General features: G+C 43.1%; 1 protein-coding gene across 11 annotated transcripts in view; it reads left to right on the top strand.

Annotated features, from left to right (window-relative positions):
- The window catches only part of adcy2b (adenylate cyclase 2b (brain)), an 83,080-nt gene that overhangs the window by 49,063 nt on the left and 11,604 nt on the right, over nt 1–22,413 (top strand). For 3 of the 11 annotated variants that reach the window (XR_016493558.1, XM_090227829.1, XM_036970830.2), the window contains 8 exons: nt 1,581–1,661; nt 2,179–2,248; nt 2,473–2,570; nt 6,755–6,839; nt 9,102–9,239; nt 9,548–9,664; nt 14,756–14,940; nt 20,935–21,019. Coding sequence is in view for 7 of the 11 variants with exons in the window: in XM_090227829.1 (XP_090083955.1) it covers nt 1,581–1,661; nt 2,179–2,248; nt 2,473–2,570; nt 6,755–6,839; nt 9,102–9,239; nt 9,548–9,664; nt 14,756–14,940; nt 20,935–21,019 (859 nt within the window). In the remaining 4 variants the exon portion in view is untranslated. Of the gene's footprint in view, nt 1–1,580; nt 1,662–2,175; nt 2,249–2,472; nt 2,571–6,754; nt 6,840–9,098; nt 9,240–9,547; nt 9,665–14,755; nt 14,941–20,934; nt 21,020–22,413 lie in introns of all 11 variants that reach the window. The other 8 variants (XR_016493556.1, XM_036970831.2, XM_036970829.2 and 5 more) reach the window with 3 other exon arrangements.

Here is a 22,413-nt window from a genome sequence, read left to right as displayed (position 1 = left end):
GATCAGTCATCTTTCCTTTACATCAGACTACCAGACTTTACCCCTACAGATCAGTCATCTTTCCTTTACATCAGACTACCAGACTTTACCTCTACAGATCAGTCATCTTTCCTTTACATCAGACTACCAGACTTTACCCCTACAGATCAGTCATCTTTCCTTTACATCAGACTACCAGACTTTACCCCTACAGATCAGTCATCTTTCCTTTTCATCAGACTACCAGACTTTACCTCTACAGATCAGTCATCCTCCCTTTACATCAGACTACCAGACTTTACCTCTACAGATCAGTCATCTTTCCTTTTCATCAGACTACCAGACTTTACCTCTACAGATCAGTCATCCTCACTTTTCATCAGACTACCAGACTTTACCTCTACAGATCAGTCATCTTTCCTTTACATCAGACCACCAGACTTTACCTCTACAGATCAGTCATCTTTCCTTTTCATCAGACCACCAGACTTTACCCCTACAGATCAGTCATCCTCCCTTTTCATCAGACCACCAGACTTTACCCCTACAGATCAGTCATCCTCCCTTTTCATCAGACCACCAGACTTTACCTCTACAGATCAGTCATCTTTCCTTTTCATCAGACCACCAGACTTTACCCCTACAGATCAGTCATCCTCCCTTTTCATCAGACTACCAGACTTTACCTCTACAGATCAGTCATCTTTCCTTTTCATCAGACTACCAGACTTTACCTCTACAGATCAGTCATCTTTCCTTTACATCAGACCACCAGACTTTACCTCTACAGATCAGTCATCTTTCCTTTTCATCAGACCACCAGACTTTACCCCTACAGATCAGTCATCCTCCCTTTACATCAGACTACCAGACTTTACCCCTACAGATCAGTCATCCTCCCTTTTCATCAGACCACCAGACTTTACCTCTACAGATCAGTCATCCTCCCTTTACATCAGACCACCAGACTTTACCCCTACAGATCAGTCATCTTTCCTTTACATCAGACCACCAGACTTTACCTCTACAACAGACCACCAGACTTTACCTTTACATCAGACCACCAGACTTTACCCCTACAGATCAGTCATCCTCCCTTTACATCAGACTACTAGACTTTACCTCTACAGATCAGTCATCCTCCCTTTACATCAGACTACCAGACTTTACCCCTACAGATCAGTCATCCTCCCTTTACATCAGACTACTAGACTTTACCTCTACAGATCAGTCATCTTCCCTTTACATCAGACTACTAGACTTTACCTCTACAACAGACCACCAGACTTTACCCCTACAGATCAGTCATCTTTCCTTTACATCAGACCACCAGACTTTACCTCTACAACAGACCACCAGACTTTACCTTTACATCAGACCACCAGACTTTACCCCTACAGATCAGTCATCCTCCCTTTACATCAGACTACCAGACTTTACCCCTACAGATCAGTCATCCTCCCTTTACATCAGACTACTAGACTTTACCCCTACAGATCAGTCATCTTTCCTTTAAACAAGTCATGTCTTAAGACCACAACACCACAGGATAGAATAATGTTCCACACACTCAACGTACTGTGTGCTCGGTATCCCCTCAGGACTAAATCTCAGAAGAGACGGTTTGAAGAGGAACTGGAAGAGAGGATGATCAGAACCATCGACGGCATCAACTCCCAGAAGTTAGTACTACTACAAACCTGCGCTGTTCTATTTCTAGCACAGTGACAGGCATTTTGTGGCACAAAGGATGCGTCAGCGAGTTGGGTAGGTGCTTCACGTTGGTGGTGGTCGAGGTGAGTTCACCACCATATTAACTAACGCTCTTTGAGAGCTTTTGAAAAGTGTGTTGTATAATCATTTGTATGAAGCACTTAGTTCAGTACCTCACCCACAATTATGTGACAAGTGGATTTACGTTCAATTCAATTAAATTCAAAATACGTTCTTTATCCCACAAGGGGCAATTATGTAGGCAGGAGTGCAGATACTTACAAAAACAAACATACAATAACACATGAAACAATAGTTATTAAAAACTTGAAGTGTAATGAGGGAAAAAACATCTCACCAATACTTTGAAAGGATGGTCGGAAGGGAGGACGTTCTGAGGTGAACGTATCTTATTAATGTCCCTGACGGATTGCTGGTGACTGTGTGAACCGCTGTCTGAGTGTCTCTGTGTTCTCTTCTCTGTAGGCAGTGGCTGAAGTCTGAGGACATCCAGAGGATCTCACTCTTCTTTCACAACAAGACTCTGGAGAAGGAGGTGCGGTAGGACAACAACACCGCTGTTCAGTCAAATAAAGAAGAAACTACAAATGAAAATAACACATGTGCCACTTGCCCACTGCTGTCCCAGACAAACATGCAGTGACTCCGTAACAGAATATGATTGGTGTGAAAGTATTCAGTGTTAGACTGTGAAGTTACAGTAGAAAATGGCTTGTTTTGACCACCACCTGTTGACCCTGTGTGTGTTGATGTCCCCAGTATCGAGCCACCACTCTGCCGGCCTTTAAATACTACGTCACCTGTGCCTGTCTCATCTTCTGCTGCATCTTCATAGTGCAGATACTGGTCCTGCCCAAGTAAGTCTGGACCCTACATAGTACACTTCATAGTGCCCGTCACAGTATGGAGACAGTACTTGTCCTGTGCATCTGTACTCTTCACAGTACCATTCATATTACCCTTCATGGTACCCACCAATGTTCAGATACTACTTAGCATACAACCTGCATAGTATGGTCCCATAGTAGCCCTCATAGTTGGAATACATAGTATGACCTATAGTAGCCCTCATAGTTGGAATACATAGTATGGTCCTATAGTAGCCCTCATAGTTGGAATACATAGTATGGTCCTATAGTAGCCCTCATAGATGGAATACATAGTATGACCTATAGTAGCCCTCATAGTTGGAATACATAGTATGGTCCTATAGTAGCCCTCATAGATGGAATACATAGTATGACCTATAGTAGCCCTCATAGATGGAATACATAGTATGGTCCTATAGTAGCCCTCATAGTTGGAATACATAGTATGACCTATAGTAGCCCTCATAGTTGGAATACATAGTATGGTCCTATAGTAGCCCTCATAGATGGAATACATAGTATGACCTATAGTAGCCCTCATAGTTGGAATACATAGTATGGTCCTATAGTAGCCCTCATAGTTGGAATACATAGTATGACCTATAGTAGCCCTCATAGTTGGAATACATAGTATGACCTATAGTAGCCCTCATAGATAGAATACATAGTATGGTCCTATAGTAGCCCTCATAGTTGGAATACATAGTATGGTCCTATAGTAGCCCTCATAGTTGGAATACATAGTATGGTCCTATAGTAGCCCTCATAGTTGGAATACATAGTATGACCTATAGTAGCCCTCATAGTTGGAATACATAGTATGGTCCTATAGTAGCCCTCATAGATGGAATACATAGTATGGTCCTATAGTAGCCCTCATAGATGGAATACATAGTATGACCTATAGTAGCCCTCATAGATGGAATACATAGTATGGTCCTATAGTAGCCCTCATAGTTGGAATACATAGTATGGTCCTATAGTAGCCCTCATAGTTGGAATACATAGTATGGTCCTATAGTAGCCCTCATAGTTGGAATACATAGTATGACCTATAGTAGCCCTCATAGATGGAATACATAGTATGGTCCTATAGTAGCCCTCATAGTTGGAATACATAGTATGGTCCTATAGTAGCCCTCATAGATGGAATACATAGTATGGTCCTATAGTAGCCCTCATAGATGGAATACATAGTATGACCTATAGTAGCCCTCATAGATGGAATACATAGTATGACCTATAGTAGCCCTCATAGTTGGAATACATAGTATGACCTATAGTAGCCCTCATAGTTGGAATACATAGTATGACCTATAGTAGCCCTCATAGTTGGAATACATAGTATGACCTATAGTAGCCCTCATAGTTGGAATACATAGTATGACCTATAGTAGCCCTCATAGTTGGAATACATAGTATGACCTATAGTAGCCCTCATAGATGGAATACATAGTATGACCTATAGTAGCCCTCATAGATGGAATACATAGTATGGTCCTATAGTAGCCCTCATAGTTGGAATACATAGTATGACCTATAGTAGCCCTCATAGTTGGAATACATAGTATGACCTATAGTAGCCCTCATAGTTGGAATACATAGTATGACCTATAGTAGCCCTCATAGATGGAATACATAGTATGACCTATAGTAGCCCTCATAGATGGAATACATAGTATGGTCCTATAGTAGCCCTCATAGTTGGAATACATAGTATGGTCCTATAGTAGCCCTCATAGATGGAATACATTGTGTGGTCCTATAGTAGCCCTCATAGATGGAATACATAGTATGACCTATAGTAGCCCTCATAGTTGGAATACATAGTATGACCTATAGTAGCCCTCATAGTTGGAATACATAGTATGACCTATAGTAGCCCTCATAGATGGAATACTAGTCGTGCCAAAATACACTGAAGTCAGTGTTCTTTTCTCTATAATAACCCAGAACATTGCAATTACAGTGTGACAAGATGAAATAAACATTTGATCAATTGAGTCTCACATCAATAAGATCCCTAATAGCAGTTGCAAATGATACACCTTAAGAGACAGCAATTAAGAGGGAGAGAAAGAAAGAAAGAAAGAAAATGGAAGAAAAAAGATGGATAGAAAGAAAGAAAACAGATGAAAAGATATGAATAACGTCTGATGACAGTTTTAATGTGAATCAAAAGGTCTTAGATGTCGAGGATGATGATGATGATGATTATTATGATAAAGATGAGGAGTATTACTTGATGTTACTGACGATGACAAGGATAATGATGACGATGAAGCCTCCTTATGAAAGGACAAAAGGTCCACGGGCTGTTTCATCATTTAGTTAATTGTCTGTGTTTACAGGACCCAGGAGCGGTAGAACCATAGAGACAGATACTAAAAGCATCATATATTTTCGCGTTCAGACTAACATCTCTTCCATTTAGACATGACATCATTGTTTTATGAACACGCTTAAATCAGCCGTCTACTTGGCAAACTTCTATTAGGAAATATAAGCTGTAGTCAGGAAATACAGGCCTGCCCTACTGTAAAACAGGGAAGTATGTAGTAAGTAGTGGAAGTGGGTTTCAGTTCACTAGTTCCAATTCAAATACTTTATCATTTTACTGCTCTGTACAGCACCCATCTGGTGGTAGTTAACACAGTGTGTAACATTCCAACAAATATTATGGTTGAACTCAAACATGCTGCTTGATAAAAGACCTGTATCAATGGAAAATATGTTTGAGAAGGTTGTTTTGTTTTTAAATGATTTTGTAAATTGGAATGGTCGAGTTATGTCTTTCATGGAGCTATCGGAATTATATGGGAGGGTCTGCTCAATCCAAGATTACAACCAAGTGATTACAGCATTACCACAGAAGGAGGAGGCAGGTGGCGGCGGGAGAAGGTAGGGCACTGGTCTGTCTGCCCTATATTAAGGATCAAAACTGACGGAGGAACAAAAATAAATTGATAGGAAAATATGGCAGTTTCATTTGAGGACCAGGATATTGACAGATGTGCCATACAGATGACAAAATATCTGGGAATACATTGATGTACTGATTCCATAGTACAGGGTGTATGAGTTGATATATAAAACGACGCAAGATTCAAGACTTCGTTCTTTTCATCAAAGATTATTGTACAGAATTCTGGCCACCAAAGATGTGTTGAATGTTTGGGGCATACAACCATCACAGCTCTGCAGATTTTGTTGTGAGGATACAGAATCATTAGACCATTTATTTTGTTATTGCCATCAGGTAGCCTGTTTCTGGTCTCAGGTTCAGGAATGGCTGAAAAAGCATAACATTAATCTAGAAATAGTACTGTTAGGAGATCTGGAGACACCGGGTCAGTCAATTACTAATATACTAATACTGTTAGTAAAAGTGTTTATCTTCAACTCACAATATGTGGATTCTGTTTGATTAGATAGATTGAAATTATACGTTAAACATCACAGCATAGTTGGAAGATATATGTTGCATAGAAATCCGAAGAGGGTGGCCAGCAGAGATGGGTTGGGCTGAGGGAAGCTGAGGGAAGCTGAGGGTTGGGTTGTGGAATTGGAGACAGGTGGGACTGAAGTTGCTGGGCGGGGGGTAGAATGACAGTCAAAGTTAAACGTTTTTTTAAAATAAGTTTAACTGACACTAAAAAGGAAATTTTTTACCTGAAGCTGATGCCATGCAAGCATACATACACACACTCGCATTCAAACGCACACACGTGCGCGCGCACACACACACACACACACACACACACACACACACACACACACTCTTATTTCTCGTTTGTTATTTTTGTTGGTTGTTGGCGCATCGGGTGGGTGGTGGTTTTGGTTGGAGGGAGATGGTGGCTTGGGGGGCGCTGTTGGGGAGTGGAGGAGGAGTCTTTGGGAGGGGGGGGGGGTCTTTGGTGGCCTGGTGGTTAGGAGCCTGGACAGGTGGCCGAGAAGTCGCTGGTTCGGGTCCCTGATTCGACTGGGTGGGGGTATCTGTCCTTGTGGTCTTGGGCAGGGAGCTTGACCCTGGTTGCGCCTGTGGGTCGCTCTGGAAGGGAGTGTCTTGTAGATTGTATGTTTGAAAATGCAAAAATAAATAATAGTAAAATAAACATTGTGTGTGTGTGTGTGTGTGTGTGTGTGTGTGTGTGTGTGTGTGTGTGTTACAGAACAGCAGTGTTGGGGATCTCCTTTGGCATGTCTTTCCTCCTGTTAGGTCTGATCCTGGTCATATGTTTCTCCAGCCACATCTTGGTAAGTTACACACACACACCCTAAAATGGGGGCGGAGGGAGAGAGAGGGGAATATGCATGGATGAAGAGAAGGGAGAAGAAGCGAGAGGAAGAGCGAGGGGGAGACAGAGGGAGGAAGAGCGAGGGGGAGACAGAGGGAGGAAGAGAGAGGGGGATACAGAGGGAGGAAGAGAGAGGGGGATATAGAGGGAGGAAGAGAGAGGGGATACAGAGGGAGGAAGAGATAGGAGAGAAAGGGGGAGGAAGAGAGAGGTGGAGACAGAGGGAGGAAGAGAGAGGGGGATACAGAGGGAGGAAGAGAGAGGGGGAGAAAGAGGGAGGAAGAGAGCATTGGAGACAGAGAGAGGAAGAAAGAGGGGGAGACAGAGGGAGGAAAAGAGAGGGGTAGACAGAGGGAGGAAAAGAGAGGGGTAGACAGAGGGAGGAAGAGAGAGGGGGAGACATAGGGAGGAAGAGAGAGGGGGAGAAAGAGGGAGGAAGAGAGCGTTGGAGACAGAGAGAGGAAGAAAGAGGGGGAGACAGAGGGAGGAAAAGAGAGGGGTAGACAGAGGGACAAAAGAGAGGGGTAGACAGAGGGAGGAAAAGAGAGGGGTAGACAGAGGGAGGAAGAGAGACAGAGGGAGGAAGAGAGATGGGTAGACAGAGGGAGGAAAAGAGAGGGGGAGGAAGAGAGAGGGGTAGACAGAGGGAGGAAGAGAGACAGAGGGAGGAAGAGAGAGGGGTAGACAGAGGGAGGAAGAGAGACAGAGGGAGGAAGAGAGATGGGTAGACAGAGGGAGGAAGAGAGACAGAGGGGGGAAGAGAGAGGGGGATACAGAGGGAGGAAAAGAGAGGGGTAGACAGGGGGAGGAAGAGAGAGTGGTAGACAGAGGTGGGAAAAGAGAGGGGTAGACAGAGGGAGGAAGAGAGACAGAGGGAGGAAGAGAGAGGGGTAGAAAGAGGGAGGAAGAGAGAGGGGTAGACAGAGGGAGGAAGAGAGAGGGGGAGACAGAGGGAGGAAGAGAGAGGGGGAGACAGAGGGAGGAAAAGAGAGGGGTCAGATGAAGATGAGAACGACTAACAAACCAGAATAAACCGATTAACACCTTTCTCATCCTCTGATGACTCTAACCAGAGACCAGACCTTGGAGGAGTGATTGAGCTTGAAGGACAGTCATATTTTGTGGAACACCAACAGTCTAAAACCCAGCAGTCTGTCTGTCCCTGGGCCCAGCATTGTGTTCTACCTTGAGACTTAAATGATTCCTGATGTCTCACAATGTCTCTGTATATCCGAGTCAACCAAACCATGTGACCATGTGAAGAGAAAAGGAAGGACATGGTATAGTAAAGTAAATTACAGTATAGTATAGTATATATTGTATAGTACAGTACAGTATAGTATCGTACTGTATAGTATATAGTATATAAAAAAATTGGGAATGCTGATTGGCTGACAGCTGTGGTGTATCAAACTGTATACCACAGGTATGAAAAAATATGTATTTTTACTGCTCTAATTACATCGGTAACCAGTTTATAATAGCAATAATTCACCTCGTGGTTTGTGGTATATGGCCAGTACACTAAGGGCTGTGTCCAGGAACTTTGCATTGCGTTGTATGTAAAAACGGCATTTAACCATGTTATATTGGCCATAAAACACACCTCCTCGGGCCGAATTGCTTAAGTACAGTATAGTACAGTATAGTATAGTATAGTATAGTACAGTATAGTATAGTATAGTATAGTATAGTATAGTGCTCTGAACTGCAAACAAACCTAACAGTTTTCAATGGATGAATTGCGAATTATAAACAAAATAATAAACCTTTATTATCTATCTGCTCCTCTTCCTGGCCAAGGGAAGCAGTGTGTTGAGAGTCAAGGTGTGTCAAAGAGGTGTTGTAGAGAGGAAATCGATGGAGGTAAATTGCTCTGGGGTGTTGAGAGTATTGATGCAGACAGACGGTCTGTTACTGCAGTCGTTGTTTGTTCTCTGTCCCCTACGGCCTTCCATTTCATGGCTTCTCCTCACGTTGCACTACGGCAAGAGTGAACTGTCCATAGCTCTCTCTTTCTCACTCTCTGTCTGTGTCTCGGTCTCTCGCTCTCTCTCTCTGTTTAAAGCTTTCCTCACTATTCTTATCTGAATCTCATTTATTCTGTCCCCCTGCTTGTCTCTCTGTCCCTCCCTCCCTCCCTCCCTCCCTCCCTCCCTCCCTCCCTCCCTCCCTCCCTCCCTCCCTCCCTCCCTCCCTCCCTCTCTCTCTCTCTCAGCAGGGAGGTAAAGGATCGTGGTGCTCTCTCCCCTGGCTCCCTACTTCCTCACGTATCATCATCGCCAACAAACCCTGGCTCCGATTGGTCCTCACCATGACAACCACCGCTGTTATACTTGTCATGGCTGTTTTCAACATGGTGAGGAACCAATTTACTGATTTTACTGGTTGATCTTGTCTGTGTGTGTGTGTGTGTGTGTGTGTGTGTGTGTGTGTGTGTGTGTGTGTGTGTGTGTGTGTGTGTGTGTGTGTGTGTGTGTGTGTGTGTGTGTGTGTGTGTGTGTGTGTGTGTGTGTGTGTGTGTGTGTGTGTGTGTGTGTGTGCGTGTGGAGGATGTTTTCAGGCAAAACTGCCATTACAGCCATCAAAATGATCACACTGGAAAACAGCCTAGTATAACTTCTCTTCTCCCCTTGTCTTTCTCATCTCCTCTAAACTTCTTTCCAGTTCTTCCTGGAAGATGAGGTTCTGACCACACCCCCTACCATGAACCTGACCAATGACAGCATGCTCAGCTCCCACAGCCCCACCCACCTCACGGATGGGAATAAGTTCTACCTGCCTGTGAGTACATCTACCAGAGTAGGCACAAAAAAAATTCAAATGACAATAACGAATAAATATAACATGGAAATTTACAGGGTGTACCAAGTCAATGTACGGGGGTATGAGGTATTTAAGGTAGCTATGTACTGTAAATAAAGGCATGGGTAAAGTGACTAGGCAACAGGATAGATAATAAACAGTAGCAGCAGCGTGTGTGTGTGTGTGTGTGTGTGTGTGTGTGTGTGTGTGTGTGTGTGTGTGTGTGTGTGTGTGTGTGTGTGTGTGTGTGTGTGTGTGTGTGTGTGTGTGGCATCAGTATGCATGTGTGCATGTGTTATGTGTGTGTGGCCGTATGCAATGTGTGTGTGTTTGTTGGGGTGTAAGTATGTGTGAGTGTGTCTGTAGTGTCCTGTGTGTGTGTTTGTTGGGGTGTAAGTATGTGTGAGTGTGTCTGTAGTGTCCTGTGTGTGTGCATAGATTCTGTGCAGGAGAATTAGTTAAACAAATGATCAATGCAGTTAGTCCGGGTAGCCATTTGATTAGTTATTTAGCAGCCTTGTTTAGCAGTCTTTTGGCTTGGGGGTAGAAGCTGTTCAGTGTCCTGTTGTTTCCAGACACTGGTACAGCTTGTTGTGTAGTAGCAGAGAGAACAGTCTATGGCTTGGATAGCTGGAGGCCTTCCTCCGACATCAACTGGTATAGAAGCCCTGGATGGCAGTGAGCTAGGACCCAGTGATGTACTGGGCTGTACTCACCGCCCTCTGTAGCGCCTTGCGGTCGGGTGCCTTGCAGTGGCCGTACCAAATGGTGATGCGGCCACTCAAGATGCTCTCAATGGTGCAGCTGCAGAACGTTTTGAGGATCTGAGGGCCCATCATCCCAAATATTTTCAGCCTCCTGAGGGGAAAAAGGCACTGTTGTACACTTTTCACAACTGTGTGGGTGTGTGTGGACCATGTTCATTCCTTAGTTATGTGGACACCGATGAGCTTCGACCCGCTCCTCCACAGCCCCATGGGGGGCGTGCTCACCCCTCCATTTCCTGTGGTCCACGATCAGCTACTTTGTCTTGCTGACAAAGGGAGAGGTTTTTGTCCTGGCACCACACTGCTTCCTGTTGGCTCCTCCCTATTGGCTGCTGCGTCATCAGTGATCAGTCCTACCACTGTTGTGTCGTCAACAAACTTAACGATGATGGTGTTAGATTCATGGGAGGCGAGGCAGTCGTGGGTGGACAGGGAGTACAGGAGGGGACTAAGCACACAACCCAGAGGGGCCCCTGTGTGTGTTGAGGATCAGTGTGGTGGATGTGTTGTTGCCTACCATCACCGCCTGGGGGAGGCCCATCAGGATGTCCAGCAACCAGTTTCAGAGGGAGGTGTTCAGTCCCAGGGTCCTGAGCTTGGAAGGACTATGGTGTTGAATGCTCAGCTGTAGTCAATTAGTCAATTCTTATATAGGTATTCCTTTTGTTCAAGTGGGTGAGGGCAGTGCAATAGAGATTGCGTCATCTGTGGATCTGTTGGGGCAGTGTGAGAAGAGTGGTTCTAGGGTGTCTGGGAGGATGGCGTTGATATGTGAGCCATGACCAGCCTTTTAAAGCATTTCATGGCTATAGTACTACGGGTCGCTAGTCATTTAGACAGGCTACTTTGGCGTTCTTGGGCACTAGGACTATGGTGGTCTGCTTGAAACAAGTTACTATTACAGACCGGGAATAGGTTGAAAATGTCAGTGAAGACACTTGCCAGCTGGTCAGTGTGTACTCTTAGTACGTGTCCTGGTTTTCCTTCTGGCTAAGCAGCCTTGCGAATGTTAACCTGTTAAAAGGTCTTACTCACATTGGCTATGGAGAGCAAGATCACACAGTCATCCGGAACAGCTGGTTCAGTGTTGCTTGCCTCGAAGCGAGTGTAGAAGGCATTTAGGTTTTCTATTAGACTCACATCACTGGGCAGCTCACGGCTGGGTTTCGCTTTGTAATCTGTGATCGTTTTCAAGCCCTGCCACATCTGTTGAGCATCAGAGCTGGCGTTATAGGACTCGATCTTAGCCCTGTATTGATGCGTTGCTATTTGATGGCTTGTCAGAGGTCAGACAGAGCGGGATTTCTTATATGCATCCGGATTAGTGTCCCGCTCCTTGAAAGCAGTAGTTATAGTCTAAAGCTCAGTGTGGATGATCAGTGTGGCTTCTGGTTGGTGTATGTATGTGCGGTCCCTGTGGGGACGACGTCGTCGATGCACGGGACACTTTTTATATTTTTTACCTAAACATGCAAACACCATCAGATAGAATTCATAGTAAGCGGTGCACTGGAATGACATTCAGAAGAACTGGAACGACATTCAGAATAACTGGAACGGCATTTAGAAGAACTGGAACGGCATTCAGAAGAACTGGAACGGCATTCAGAAGAGCTGGAACGACATTCAGAAGAACTGGAACGGCATTCAGAAGAACTGGAACGGCATTCAGAAGAACTGGAACGGCATTCAGAAGAACTGGAACGGCATTCAGAAGAACTGGAACGGCATTCAGAAGAACTGGAACGGCATTCAGAAGAACTGGAACAACATTCAGAAGAACTGGAACGGCATTCAGAAGAACTGGAATGGCATTCACTCTCATAAGATGGTTGGCCAAAATAACTGAAAGCCACACTCCCAATAAGCCATAAATATAACCACATTGAAGCATCCCACTGGGCACACACTGGTTGAATCAACATTGTTTCCATGTCACTTCAATTAAATTATGTCTGTGCCCTGTGGGATACGTCACTGTGCTTCTATATGCACCATGCCACTGCTTACTTCATTAATTCATTTAGCAAACAAGACAGCTCATAATCCAGTGCATTTATCACAGTCAACACACCTATATTTTTGCTTTCATTTGCTATAAAGCTGTACATTTCTCTCTCAGCCTCATGGAAAAATGTGTAGAATTGCAGGAAATTAGCTGTTTTTTGGGTGGCCCAGGTACATTTCTACAGCCCCACCCACCAACAAATGTCTGGCTACGCTACTGACATCTACTTTGGATCAGACCTGGGTTTCAAATATTTCGGATACTTCTGGTGAAAACTTGCTTTATTCCATGTACTGTATTTCATGAAGTTATAGTTTTCTTCGCTAGCTTTCTGTTTTTATTAGTTCACAACAGAACATTTATTTGACAGAAATCACTCTTTTGTGCACTATTTTAAGTCAACAATCACATTTATTTAACCAGGGCCACAAAAGTAATGTTTGTTAACATTGTCTATCAATAACCGTTGCGTTACATCCATCACAATCAATCAGTGTGTGTGTGTGTGTGTGTGTGTGTGTGTGTGTGTGTGTGTGTGTGCGCGCGTGCGTGTGCGTGTGCGTCTGTAGACTTTTTTCACAGTGGACTTACAAGAGATGACAGAGAACAGAGAGACACTATGCTACTATCAATGTGTCATTGTGACACAGAGGGATCTAGAAGTGGCCTGGCTGTTGACTTGGATAGTATCTCAATAGTCTGAAGTCTCCTCTCCATGTCTCCTCTCCTTGTCTCCTCTCCTTCATCCCAGGAGTCCAAAGTAGTTGAAGTTCATGGGAGGTTGGCTTGCATCTGGTGTGCTGTAGCAACTGTGTTTTTCCCAATTGCATTTGAATTACTCGCACGACAGCTCTAGGCTTCCTGCCTTGCTTTGCACACTTCACACATATTCACTCGCTCCTAGCTACGTCTGAGGCAAGATGATCTCTGTCTGTTAGAAACAAAAAACTCTGTCCTCCTGAGATTGAGTATTGACATAGTGTTTGTTATCAGCACAAGAGAGCAGCCTTGGTGACTAGGGCTCAGTAAGCTTATTACTGATGTTTTACGCCTCAAGGAACTCATAAACTAAATGAAAAAAATGAATGAACCGACCCAGTCCATTATACCATCTTTCAGATCTTTTCCTTCTTATTGTTCATGTTCTGTGTACAAGTTTATTCAATAGTTAACAGTACAATTTTACACATCATTACCCTCCTCCATAGTGTCCAACACCTTAATCTTATCCCACGATTTTGTAAATAGACGTTCTTATAGACCCATTTCTTTTGAATAATTGTGGTTTTCTACTTTTCACATGTCTGATACATGTGACCCTGTAGCCATTCACAGCCCACAATCTGATTTAATGTGGCCCCCACTTCTAGTTCAGCCTAAGCCTTCATTCACACACACCTCTCTTTGCCATTAGTCTTGGCTGGGAGCCAATTCCCTCTATTATCTGCATTAGTACTATGTCTTTCTTTTTTCTCTCTTTTCTTTTCACATACACACCTCTCTTTGCTAATAGCCCAGACCCATGTCTCCTATCTTCTAAATGTAATGATGTTTACCCTACTGCGTCGCGGCCTCTATAAGTCAGCCAGTAATAGCTAGTCCTGATTCACTGCTCTCCACAGGCTCAGTTAGTCTTCCTTTCTAACATTCTTTCTTTCTTTCCTTCTTAATTGCTGGTTCTCCCTCCCTCCCTACCTCCCTACCTCCCTTCCTCCCTACCTACCTACCTACCTACCTACCTACCTACCTACCTACCTACCTACCTACCTACCTACCTACCTACCCTCCCAATGCCCTGTGTTGGCCCAGCTCTCCCCTAACGGACCATAATACTCCCTAGCCAAAGACCATTCAGTGACGTGATACTGAGCACATAAAGAGCAATATTCCCTTTTTATAGGACACGATATACGATGTCCATTATAGTTTTGAGGGAAATGTTGACTGGACATTTTTGTGAGGAACTGTTGTTATGGCTTGCTATTCATTAAGTGGAAAATAGTCTGCAGTTTGACTTTCTCCATCTTTCTATATCATCTCAAAAGATGAAATATAACATCTCTCTGAGAGTTTTTTATCGACTTCACTTATCCTTCTTTCTTCCTCTCTTCTCTCTGTCCCTCTCTTCTCTCTTCTCTCTCCCCCCTCCCACATCCTCTCTCTCTCTCTCTCTCTCTCTCTCTCTCTTTCTCTCTCTCTCTCTCTCTTTCTCTCTCTCTCTCTCTCTCTCTCTCTCTCTCTCTCTCTCTCTCTCTCTCTGTCTCTCTCTCTCTCTCTCTGTCTCTCTCTCTGTAGTATTTTATCTACTGTTGTATCCTGGGTCTGGTGTCGTGTTCTGTGTTCCTGAGGATCAACTATGAGCTGAAGATGGTTGTAATGTTAGTTGCCATGGTGATCTACAACATCATCATCCTCCAGACACATGCGCCCCTGCTGGACGGCTACAGTACTGCACTCTACAGCACACAGACACTGGACAGGTACACACACACACACACACACACACACACACACACACACACACACACACACACACACACACACACACACACACACACACACACACACACACACACACACACACACACACACACACGAAGAGATAACAGGTTAGAGAGACAGCCTTCCTTTTATGAAAATCCTGGTGTTAAACATAGGGTAGAAGCCAGAGACACACAGCCTTTAGGGAATGACTGTGGAGGTGTGTAGGGTAAAGAGATGAGCAAGCACACCAGTGTTCATTTTGGCACTCTTTTTTTTAAATTTAAATAGTCTAGTCATTTCGACAAAAACATAATTTGAATAATGATTTATTCTAGTTATTGTCAAAATGACGAAAACAGTGGGCCATTTTTGTCAACTAAAGGTCCTTTCATTTTAGTCATATTTTAGTCACATCACATTTGTATTGCCTCATGAACCTATACTAAACATAAATCACTGACTTCTATGTGTACAAACATACATAGCCTTGTCCGGTCAACATATTTTTCTGCATAAAATCCTGTCACATTATTGTCTTCCCAATGGCCAAATTGACAGAAGAACATAATCCTCTGCAGCAGATCAAAACCTCCAGTCTAACATGTTGTCTAGCGCCACCAACTGTTTCAGTGGCACCAGCCCGTGATTTGGTCGCACCTATTTTTTTCTGCTGTGTTATAATTCACCTTATAAAGTAATTAACTGTGCTTCAGACTGTGTAATAGAACACTAAGATGGCAAGCTATCCAATAAATACTCTAACATGTCTAGGCAGGAATGCATGATTCAATATATGTTGATGTGCAACCTAATCCAGTGATTGTCATAAATTGTGAGTTGACAATAGGCTATTGGTTTTATATTTTACTGTTAAAATAGGTCTCTAGAATTTTCTGAAATGTTTTGTTCAATAGAGATGATTTTGACTACATCTTATATGTGCTCTATTTTTGGGCTTAAACACCACATGAGGAAGTGAAAACTCAAAACACATTAGCTGGATTGCCAACGCTAACTATAATACCCACTGCTAGTAGTCATGTATTAATTAACATTAAAAGTAATGCCCTAGAACGTTTTTCAGTTGTAGCCCTCCTACCCTGTGCCCTCGCAATGGCCGATGGACAATTGCGCATTTCGCGTGCTTTGATATGCTTATAGCCATATCAAATATCTCAGTTGTCAAATAATTGCTGTTGACCTCAATATTAAGGGATGACAAATAAAAAGTATACCCACAGAAAGCTGAGAACCACATTAGCTTCTCCCAAAGCTATGTAATTTCCCGCAATTGGATTTTGAAATGTTATGCATTTTCTCTCTCTCCCAAAGAGCACATGAAGTGGCTCGCTCAACAGCAGCAGGTCCCTGTGGAACAGGCCCAGGGGCTGGGCAGACACATTCATTACAGGAATCATGAGGATAATGCACTTTACTGTTTGACCAAATCATGGTTTTAGCAACCCAAAAAATAGGATGTTTTGAAACATTTGAGTGAGCAATTAGAAATTTTACCTGCACAGCCAAGTGAAAGGTTTGCAAAATATTACTAAATAATTACAATCTGGAGTCCTTCCCCTTGACATGCTGTAGTTATATTTTTGATCAAAGTTGTGTCTTAAGTAGTGGTCTGATAGGTTGCAGCACACTACTATCTAGCATTATCAATCTATTAACATAACATTTTTAACATGCGTTTTTCTGCATTTTTTTGTTTTTATTCTGTCTCTCACTGTTCAAATAAACCTACCATTAAAATTAGAGACGGATAATTTCTTTGTCAGTGGGCAAACGTACGAAATCAGCAGGGGATCAAATACTTTTCCCCCCTCACTGTACATCTCCCTTGTCTCACATACCCCTAATATATAAATCAACCCTGAACATATAAAACAACCAATCCATAATATATATAAGACAATCACAATATGATACACAATAGGCACCAAAAGGCAGACCATATGCTATCCCGGGCATTTTCTTCTCACCCTTGTACTAGAGTCTTACGACTAACTTCTGAGACATGCTACTATTTAGCTATTTTCAGTGAGAACTTGAAACTACTTTTAGAGGTTATACATTTCAAATTCTTCAGAAGAATAGTATAAAAAAGTTTCTTTCCCCATACCACTTTTAAATCTAAAAGGAACAGCGTGAGTTTCTCTCCTAATGGAATAGTTGTGGTTATCCTGTACCAAGTCAAAGTAGTTATATACACTCAAAAGTTTTGGGTCACTTAGAAGTGTCCTGGTTTTTGAAAGAAAAGCAACATTTTTGTCCATTAAAATAACATCAAATTGATCAGAAATACAGTGTAGACATTGTTCATGTTGTAAATGACTATTCTAGCTATTCTTAATGGAATATCTACATAGGCATACAGAGGCCCATTATCAGCAACCATCACTCCTGTGTTCCAATGGCACGTTGTGTGAGTTAATCCAAGTTCATCATTTTAAAAGGCTAATTGATCATTAGGAAACCCTTTTTCACTTATGTTATCACAGCTGAAAACTGTTGTGCTGATTAAAGAAGCAACACAACTGCTCTTCTTTAGACGAGTTGAGTATCTGGAGCATCAGCATTTGTGGGTTCAATTACAGGCTCAAAATGGGCAGAAACAAAGGACTTTCTTCGGAAACTCGTCAGTCTATTCTTGTTCTGAGAAATGAAGGCTATTCCATATGAGAAATTGGCAAGAAACTGAAGATCTCGTATAACGCTTTGTACTACTCCCTTCAGAGAACAGAACAAACTGGCTCTAACCAGAAAAGAAAGAGGAGTGGGAGGCCCTGGTGCACAACTGAGCAAGAGGACAAGTACATAAGAGTGTCTAGTTTGAGAAACAGACGCCTCTTTGAGAAACAGATGCTTCACAAGTCCTCAACTGGCAGCTTCATTAAATAGTACCAGCAAACACCAGTCTCAACGTCAACAGTGAAGAGTCGACTCTGGGATGCTGGCCTTCTAGGCAGACTCTGTCCAGTGTCTGTTCTTTTGCCCATCTTAATATTTTATTTTTATTGGCCAGCATCCCGAAGTCACCTCTTCACTGTTGACGTGAAGACTCTCTCCTCGACTTTGAGCCATCTAAGGCTTTCAAAGGGGGAATGGTCAAGATGTGTAATTGCTGGAAGTTTAAGAATAATCCGGACTAATTTGTTCTGAGATGTCTATTGTACCAGGAAGAGCACACATTGTCAAAGTGGTGCTGAACAAGAGCCCCAGCCAATGTCCCCCATTGCGTTCTTATCCAGATATTTGGAGGTTCTTGACAGAAACCTAATTTTATGCTTTACTTTGGAGATAACGTTGTTTGCCATGCTCTCACCTGTCAGATGGTTATCTAGCACACAACCAAGATAATTAACAGTATTTTGCTGTGACTACTATGTCACCTACTACCATCTTAAAATCAGGGGATTTCCTGTTTCACTTTGGACCCGAACAAGATGGCCATTTACTGACATTCAGAAATGCATCACTGAGGGCTTTCTCAACCACATTTTGTCTTTGTGGGAAACCAACAGAGCAGAATCATCTGCATAGAGGAAAAGGTCACGGGCAAATTTCTGTTAATTTATATACAACAGAAAGATGATGTCTCTTGAGGTCAGAGGTATTTTTCCCCATCAACTTCTGGGTGCAAACAGTGTCTTTGCATTCAGTCTTTCTTGAATCTACACAATAAAATGGGTCAAAACATTTCGATCTTGTCTCGTCGCTGTAACTCCCCAACGGGCTCGGGAGGCGAAGTTCCAGTCAAGTGTCCACCGAAACATGACCCCCCAAAAAACGCGCTTCTTAACACCCGCCCGCTTAACCTGGGAGCCAGCTGCAGCAATGTGTTGGAAGATATACCGTTCAACTGACGACCGAGGTCAGCCTGCAGGCGCCTGCCCACCACAAAGGAGTCGCTAGAGCGTGATGAGCCAAGTAAAACCACCCTGGTCAAACCCTCCCCTAACCCGGACGATGCTGGGCCAATTGTGCGCCGCTCTATGAGACTCCCGATCACGGCCGGTTGTGATACAGCCTGGGATTGAACCCAGGTCTGTAGTGATGCCTCTAGCACTGTGATGCATTGCCTTAGACCGCTGTGACACGGTGTGACAGGAGGCCCCATCGCCCATTTTTCTCCCGGGAGGTTTTATCACCGGGAGAGTAGCCATGGAGAGTATGCCTTATTTCCATCAATGATTTGTTGCCGCTGTTGTGCCACCACACTGCCAAATTGCAAATAACACTGAAAATATCTCAATCTCTCCAAAAACTGTCCAGTCCACTTACTACTCAGATTTTAGTCACAGAGATAATTTAGTCTCGTCTCATTTTCGTCAACTCAAATAAAAAAATAAAAAAATGTAGTTATAGTTTTTTTCTGGGTCTATTTAGTCAGTTATCATCTCCTCAATTGACACTGAAAATATCACTATTTTAGTTGACGAAATTAGCACTGAAGCACACATGCGCACACCAATAACATTGCATCCATAGCTGAAATGGTTCCAGATTAACCTCTTGAAGGGTTTAGGTGTCTTTTTTAACAACTTTCCCAACCCTGACAGTCATTATATCTGTTGGATATCTGGCTGGATTCCAATAGTAATTACACATCACTTTGAAAGCGAGCATAATATGAGTTGCAGGCCTGATGTGGCCTGTAAACCAGGAGTTTCCTAACACCACTGTGTTAGGGTAAAACTAGGCCATCAAAGTAAGGCCTTATGATATATGTATTGTCATATCATTCAATTTTAATTCTGGCATTCTTCTAGGTACCTACTTGAAGAAAGCCACAGGCCTTTAAAAGGAAAGTCTCCGTCACTAACAAATACAGTCATGGGTGGTAACTCAGCAATTCACACACTGGGAAGTACGCATATTAGACTTTACACCATACAGTGTTAAAACAACACCCAAAAATACCTGTAACATTACAGGTGTTAATTTCCTTCACTGGGAAAGTGTAACAGCGTCCGCACTAAGCAAAGTGTTATGTTTTACACTCTAGGTGTTGTGTATCACTCTACAGTAGAGTTATGCAAACATCACAATCAAGTTCATTTAAAAGGGGAACACCGCAATAGAGTTAAATCTTTAACCATTTCAAAAGTGTTATTTTAACACCAGCTCAGTGGGACTGTATATACTACGTCACTGAAAATTGTGTACATTTGACACTTTCTGAGTTAAACATACACCATTGATTTTGCTGTGTGCACACATACATTTTTTAAACCTCCCGCTTTCGGCTGGATGTGTCAATGCGTACTTTATGAGCAGAATTACTGTCTTATCTCAATTAGCCATGAAATCCCTAGTTTGAAAGCAACTATTTTTCTGGAACCTGTGCTGCACAATTGTTCCCCAATGCCAGTCAGCCCCCTAGCAATTAGAGTTCAACCAATGAGCTTCAGCCCCTTGCCATATGAGTGACAGCTAGTAAGAGGCTATCATGCACACACAGCAGAGGGAGAAAGAGAGCAATGATGTGGTGCACATATCTGCACATATGTGACATAGTGTGCAATTGTGAGCGCTACTTTCAGAACTACTGTCTAAGTATACAAAAGTACCGGAGAATCTCTTTAACACTGTTCCTTCCCTCTCTGTGATCGGTGTAATAATAGGCAAGAACTTATTAGGGAATATCTGTCAAAGCAATATTCCTCTCAACTGTCAATCAAAAGTTGTCGCTTTGGAATATAACTTTTTTGCAGAGGTAATTGTTGCTGCAATCATGACTGACGTTCTATGATATTGGGTTTTTGTGTTGATAGAGTGGAATTGATTTTGCTGATATGAGTGACAGTTAAAGAAAGAGGGAGCGAAAGAGAGAGAGAGGGGGGGGATTCCCTCCTGAGACCCATCAAGTTATTACATCTATAGAAAGTTGAGCTTTCAGCTGGGGACAGACTAATTATTTTGTTGTTGTTCTTTCTTTCTTTCATCTCTTTTTCTCTCTCTACTCATCCCTCTCTTCTCAGGCCAGGCATTCTAAAGGATCTGAAGACGATGGGTTCTGTTTCTCTCTTCATCTTCTTCATCACTCTACTGGTGTTAGCACGACAGGTACCTGTTATAGCTATGGAATTACCATGTAGTGACTATGTAATAGCTATGTACCTACTATGTAACAACTGACTTCTGCCTGCTTCAGTGGTGGCAGGTGAAAATAGAATTCAGTAGTTCACACAGATGGAAGACAGAGAGCGAGAGGGGGGGGGGGGGGGGGTGTTGTACTGTTTCTTCTTTGCGGCATGGGTCGGCCTAGGTGGGCCAATAGGAATAACAGATAACTTTTCAAGCCAGCATAATGTAACTTGCAGGCCTGATGTGGCCTGTAAACTAATAGGTTCCTAACACCACTGTGTTGGGGTAAAACATGTCCATCAAAGTAAGGCCTTATGATATATGTAATGTATTGCCATGAACAGTTTAATTTTAATGATAACATTAGCCTACAGTAGGAACTCACTCTGTGAAATCCACAGAACTGAACATTTTAAAATAACAAATTCAACAACCATGTCTCTGTCACTAACAAATACATTCAGGGGTTATAAATCTACAATTCATTCAAAAAGGCAAGGCACACTGGGAAATTATATTGGGGTGTGGTTTAGTTGGGGCATGGATTTCAATTATGTATTTTTGGCCACCTGTCAGTGGAGGTGTTGTACCAGGTTAAGTGGTCTATGGTTATGTTAATTAAAGTGAAAAGATGCAGCCATTTTCATATATTTTGCATTGTATTGAGCTATCTTCTGTTTCTGAAGCATGAGGCAGAAACAGAAGAGGGGTCCCTAGTGGTGCAACGGTCTAAGGCACTACATCCTAGGGTTCGATCCCACAGCTGGCTGTGACCGGGAGCCCCAAAGGTCGGCACCGTCCAGTTTTGAGATAGGTTTGGCAGGGGAGGCTTTCCTTGGCTCATCACGCTCTAGTGACTCCTTGTGGTGGGCCTAACGCCTGCAAGCTGACTTCAGTCGTCAGTTGAACAGTGTTTCCTAAGAAGTAGGCGGCCAGTCGGGACATGCTCCCGAGCCCATTGAGGAGTTGCAGCGTAACTCAGTGTTTAGAAATACCTCATTTACCATAAGTTTTTAGACCCTTTTCTATGAGACTCGAAATTGAGCTCATGTGCATCCTGTTTCCATTGATCTTCCTTGAGATGTTTCTACAACTTGATTGGAGTCCACCTGGTAAATTCAATTGATTGGACATGATTTGGAAAGGCACACACCTGTCTATATGGTCCCACAGTTGACAGTGCATGTCAAAGCAAAAACCAAGCCACGAGGTCAAAGGAATTGTCCATAGAGTGCCGAGACAGGATTGTGTCGAGCCACAGATCTGGGGAAGGGTACCAAAAAATGTGTGCAGCATTGAAGTTCTCCAAGAACACAGTGGCCTCCATCATTCTTAAATGGAAGAAATTTAGAACCACCAAGACTCTTCCTAGA

The sequence above is a fragment of the Oncorhynchus mykiss genome, chromosome 30 (assembly GCF_057628025.1).
Source record: "Oncorhynchus mykiss isolate SJ-2025 chromosome 30, ASM5762802v1, whole genome shotgun sequence".
NCBI lineage: Eukaryota > Metazoa > Chordata > Actinopteri > Salmoniformes > Salmonidae > Oncorhynchus > Oncorhynchus mykiss.
Note: the sequence above shows the minus strand (reverse complement) of the source record. Positions and strands in the feature narration are given on the sequence as shown.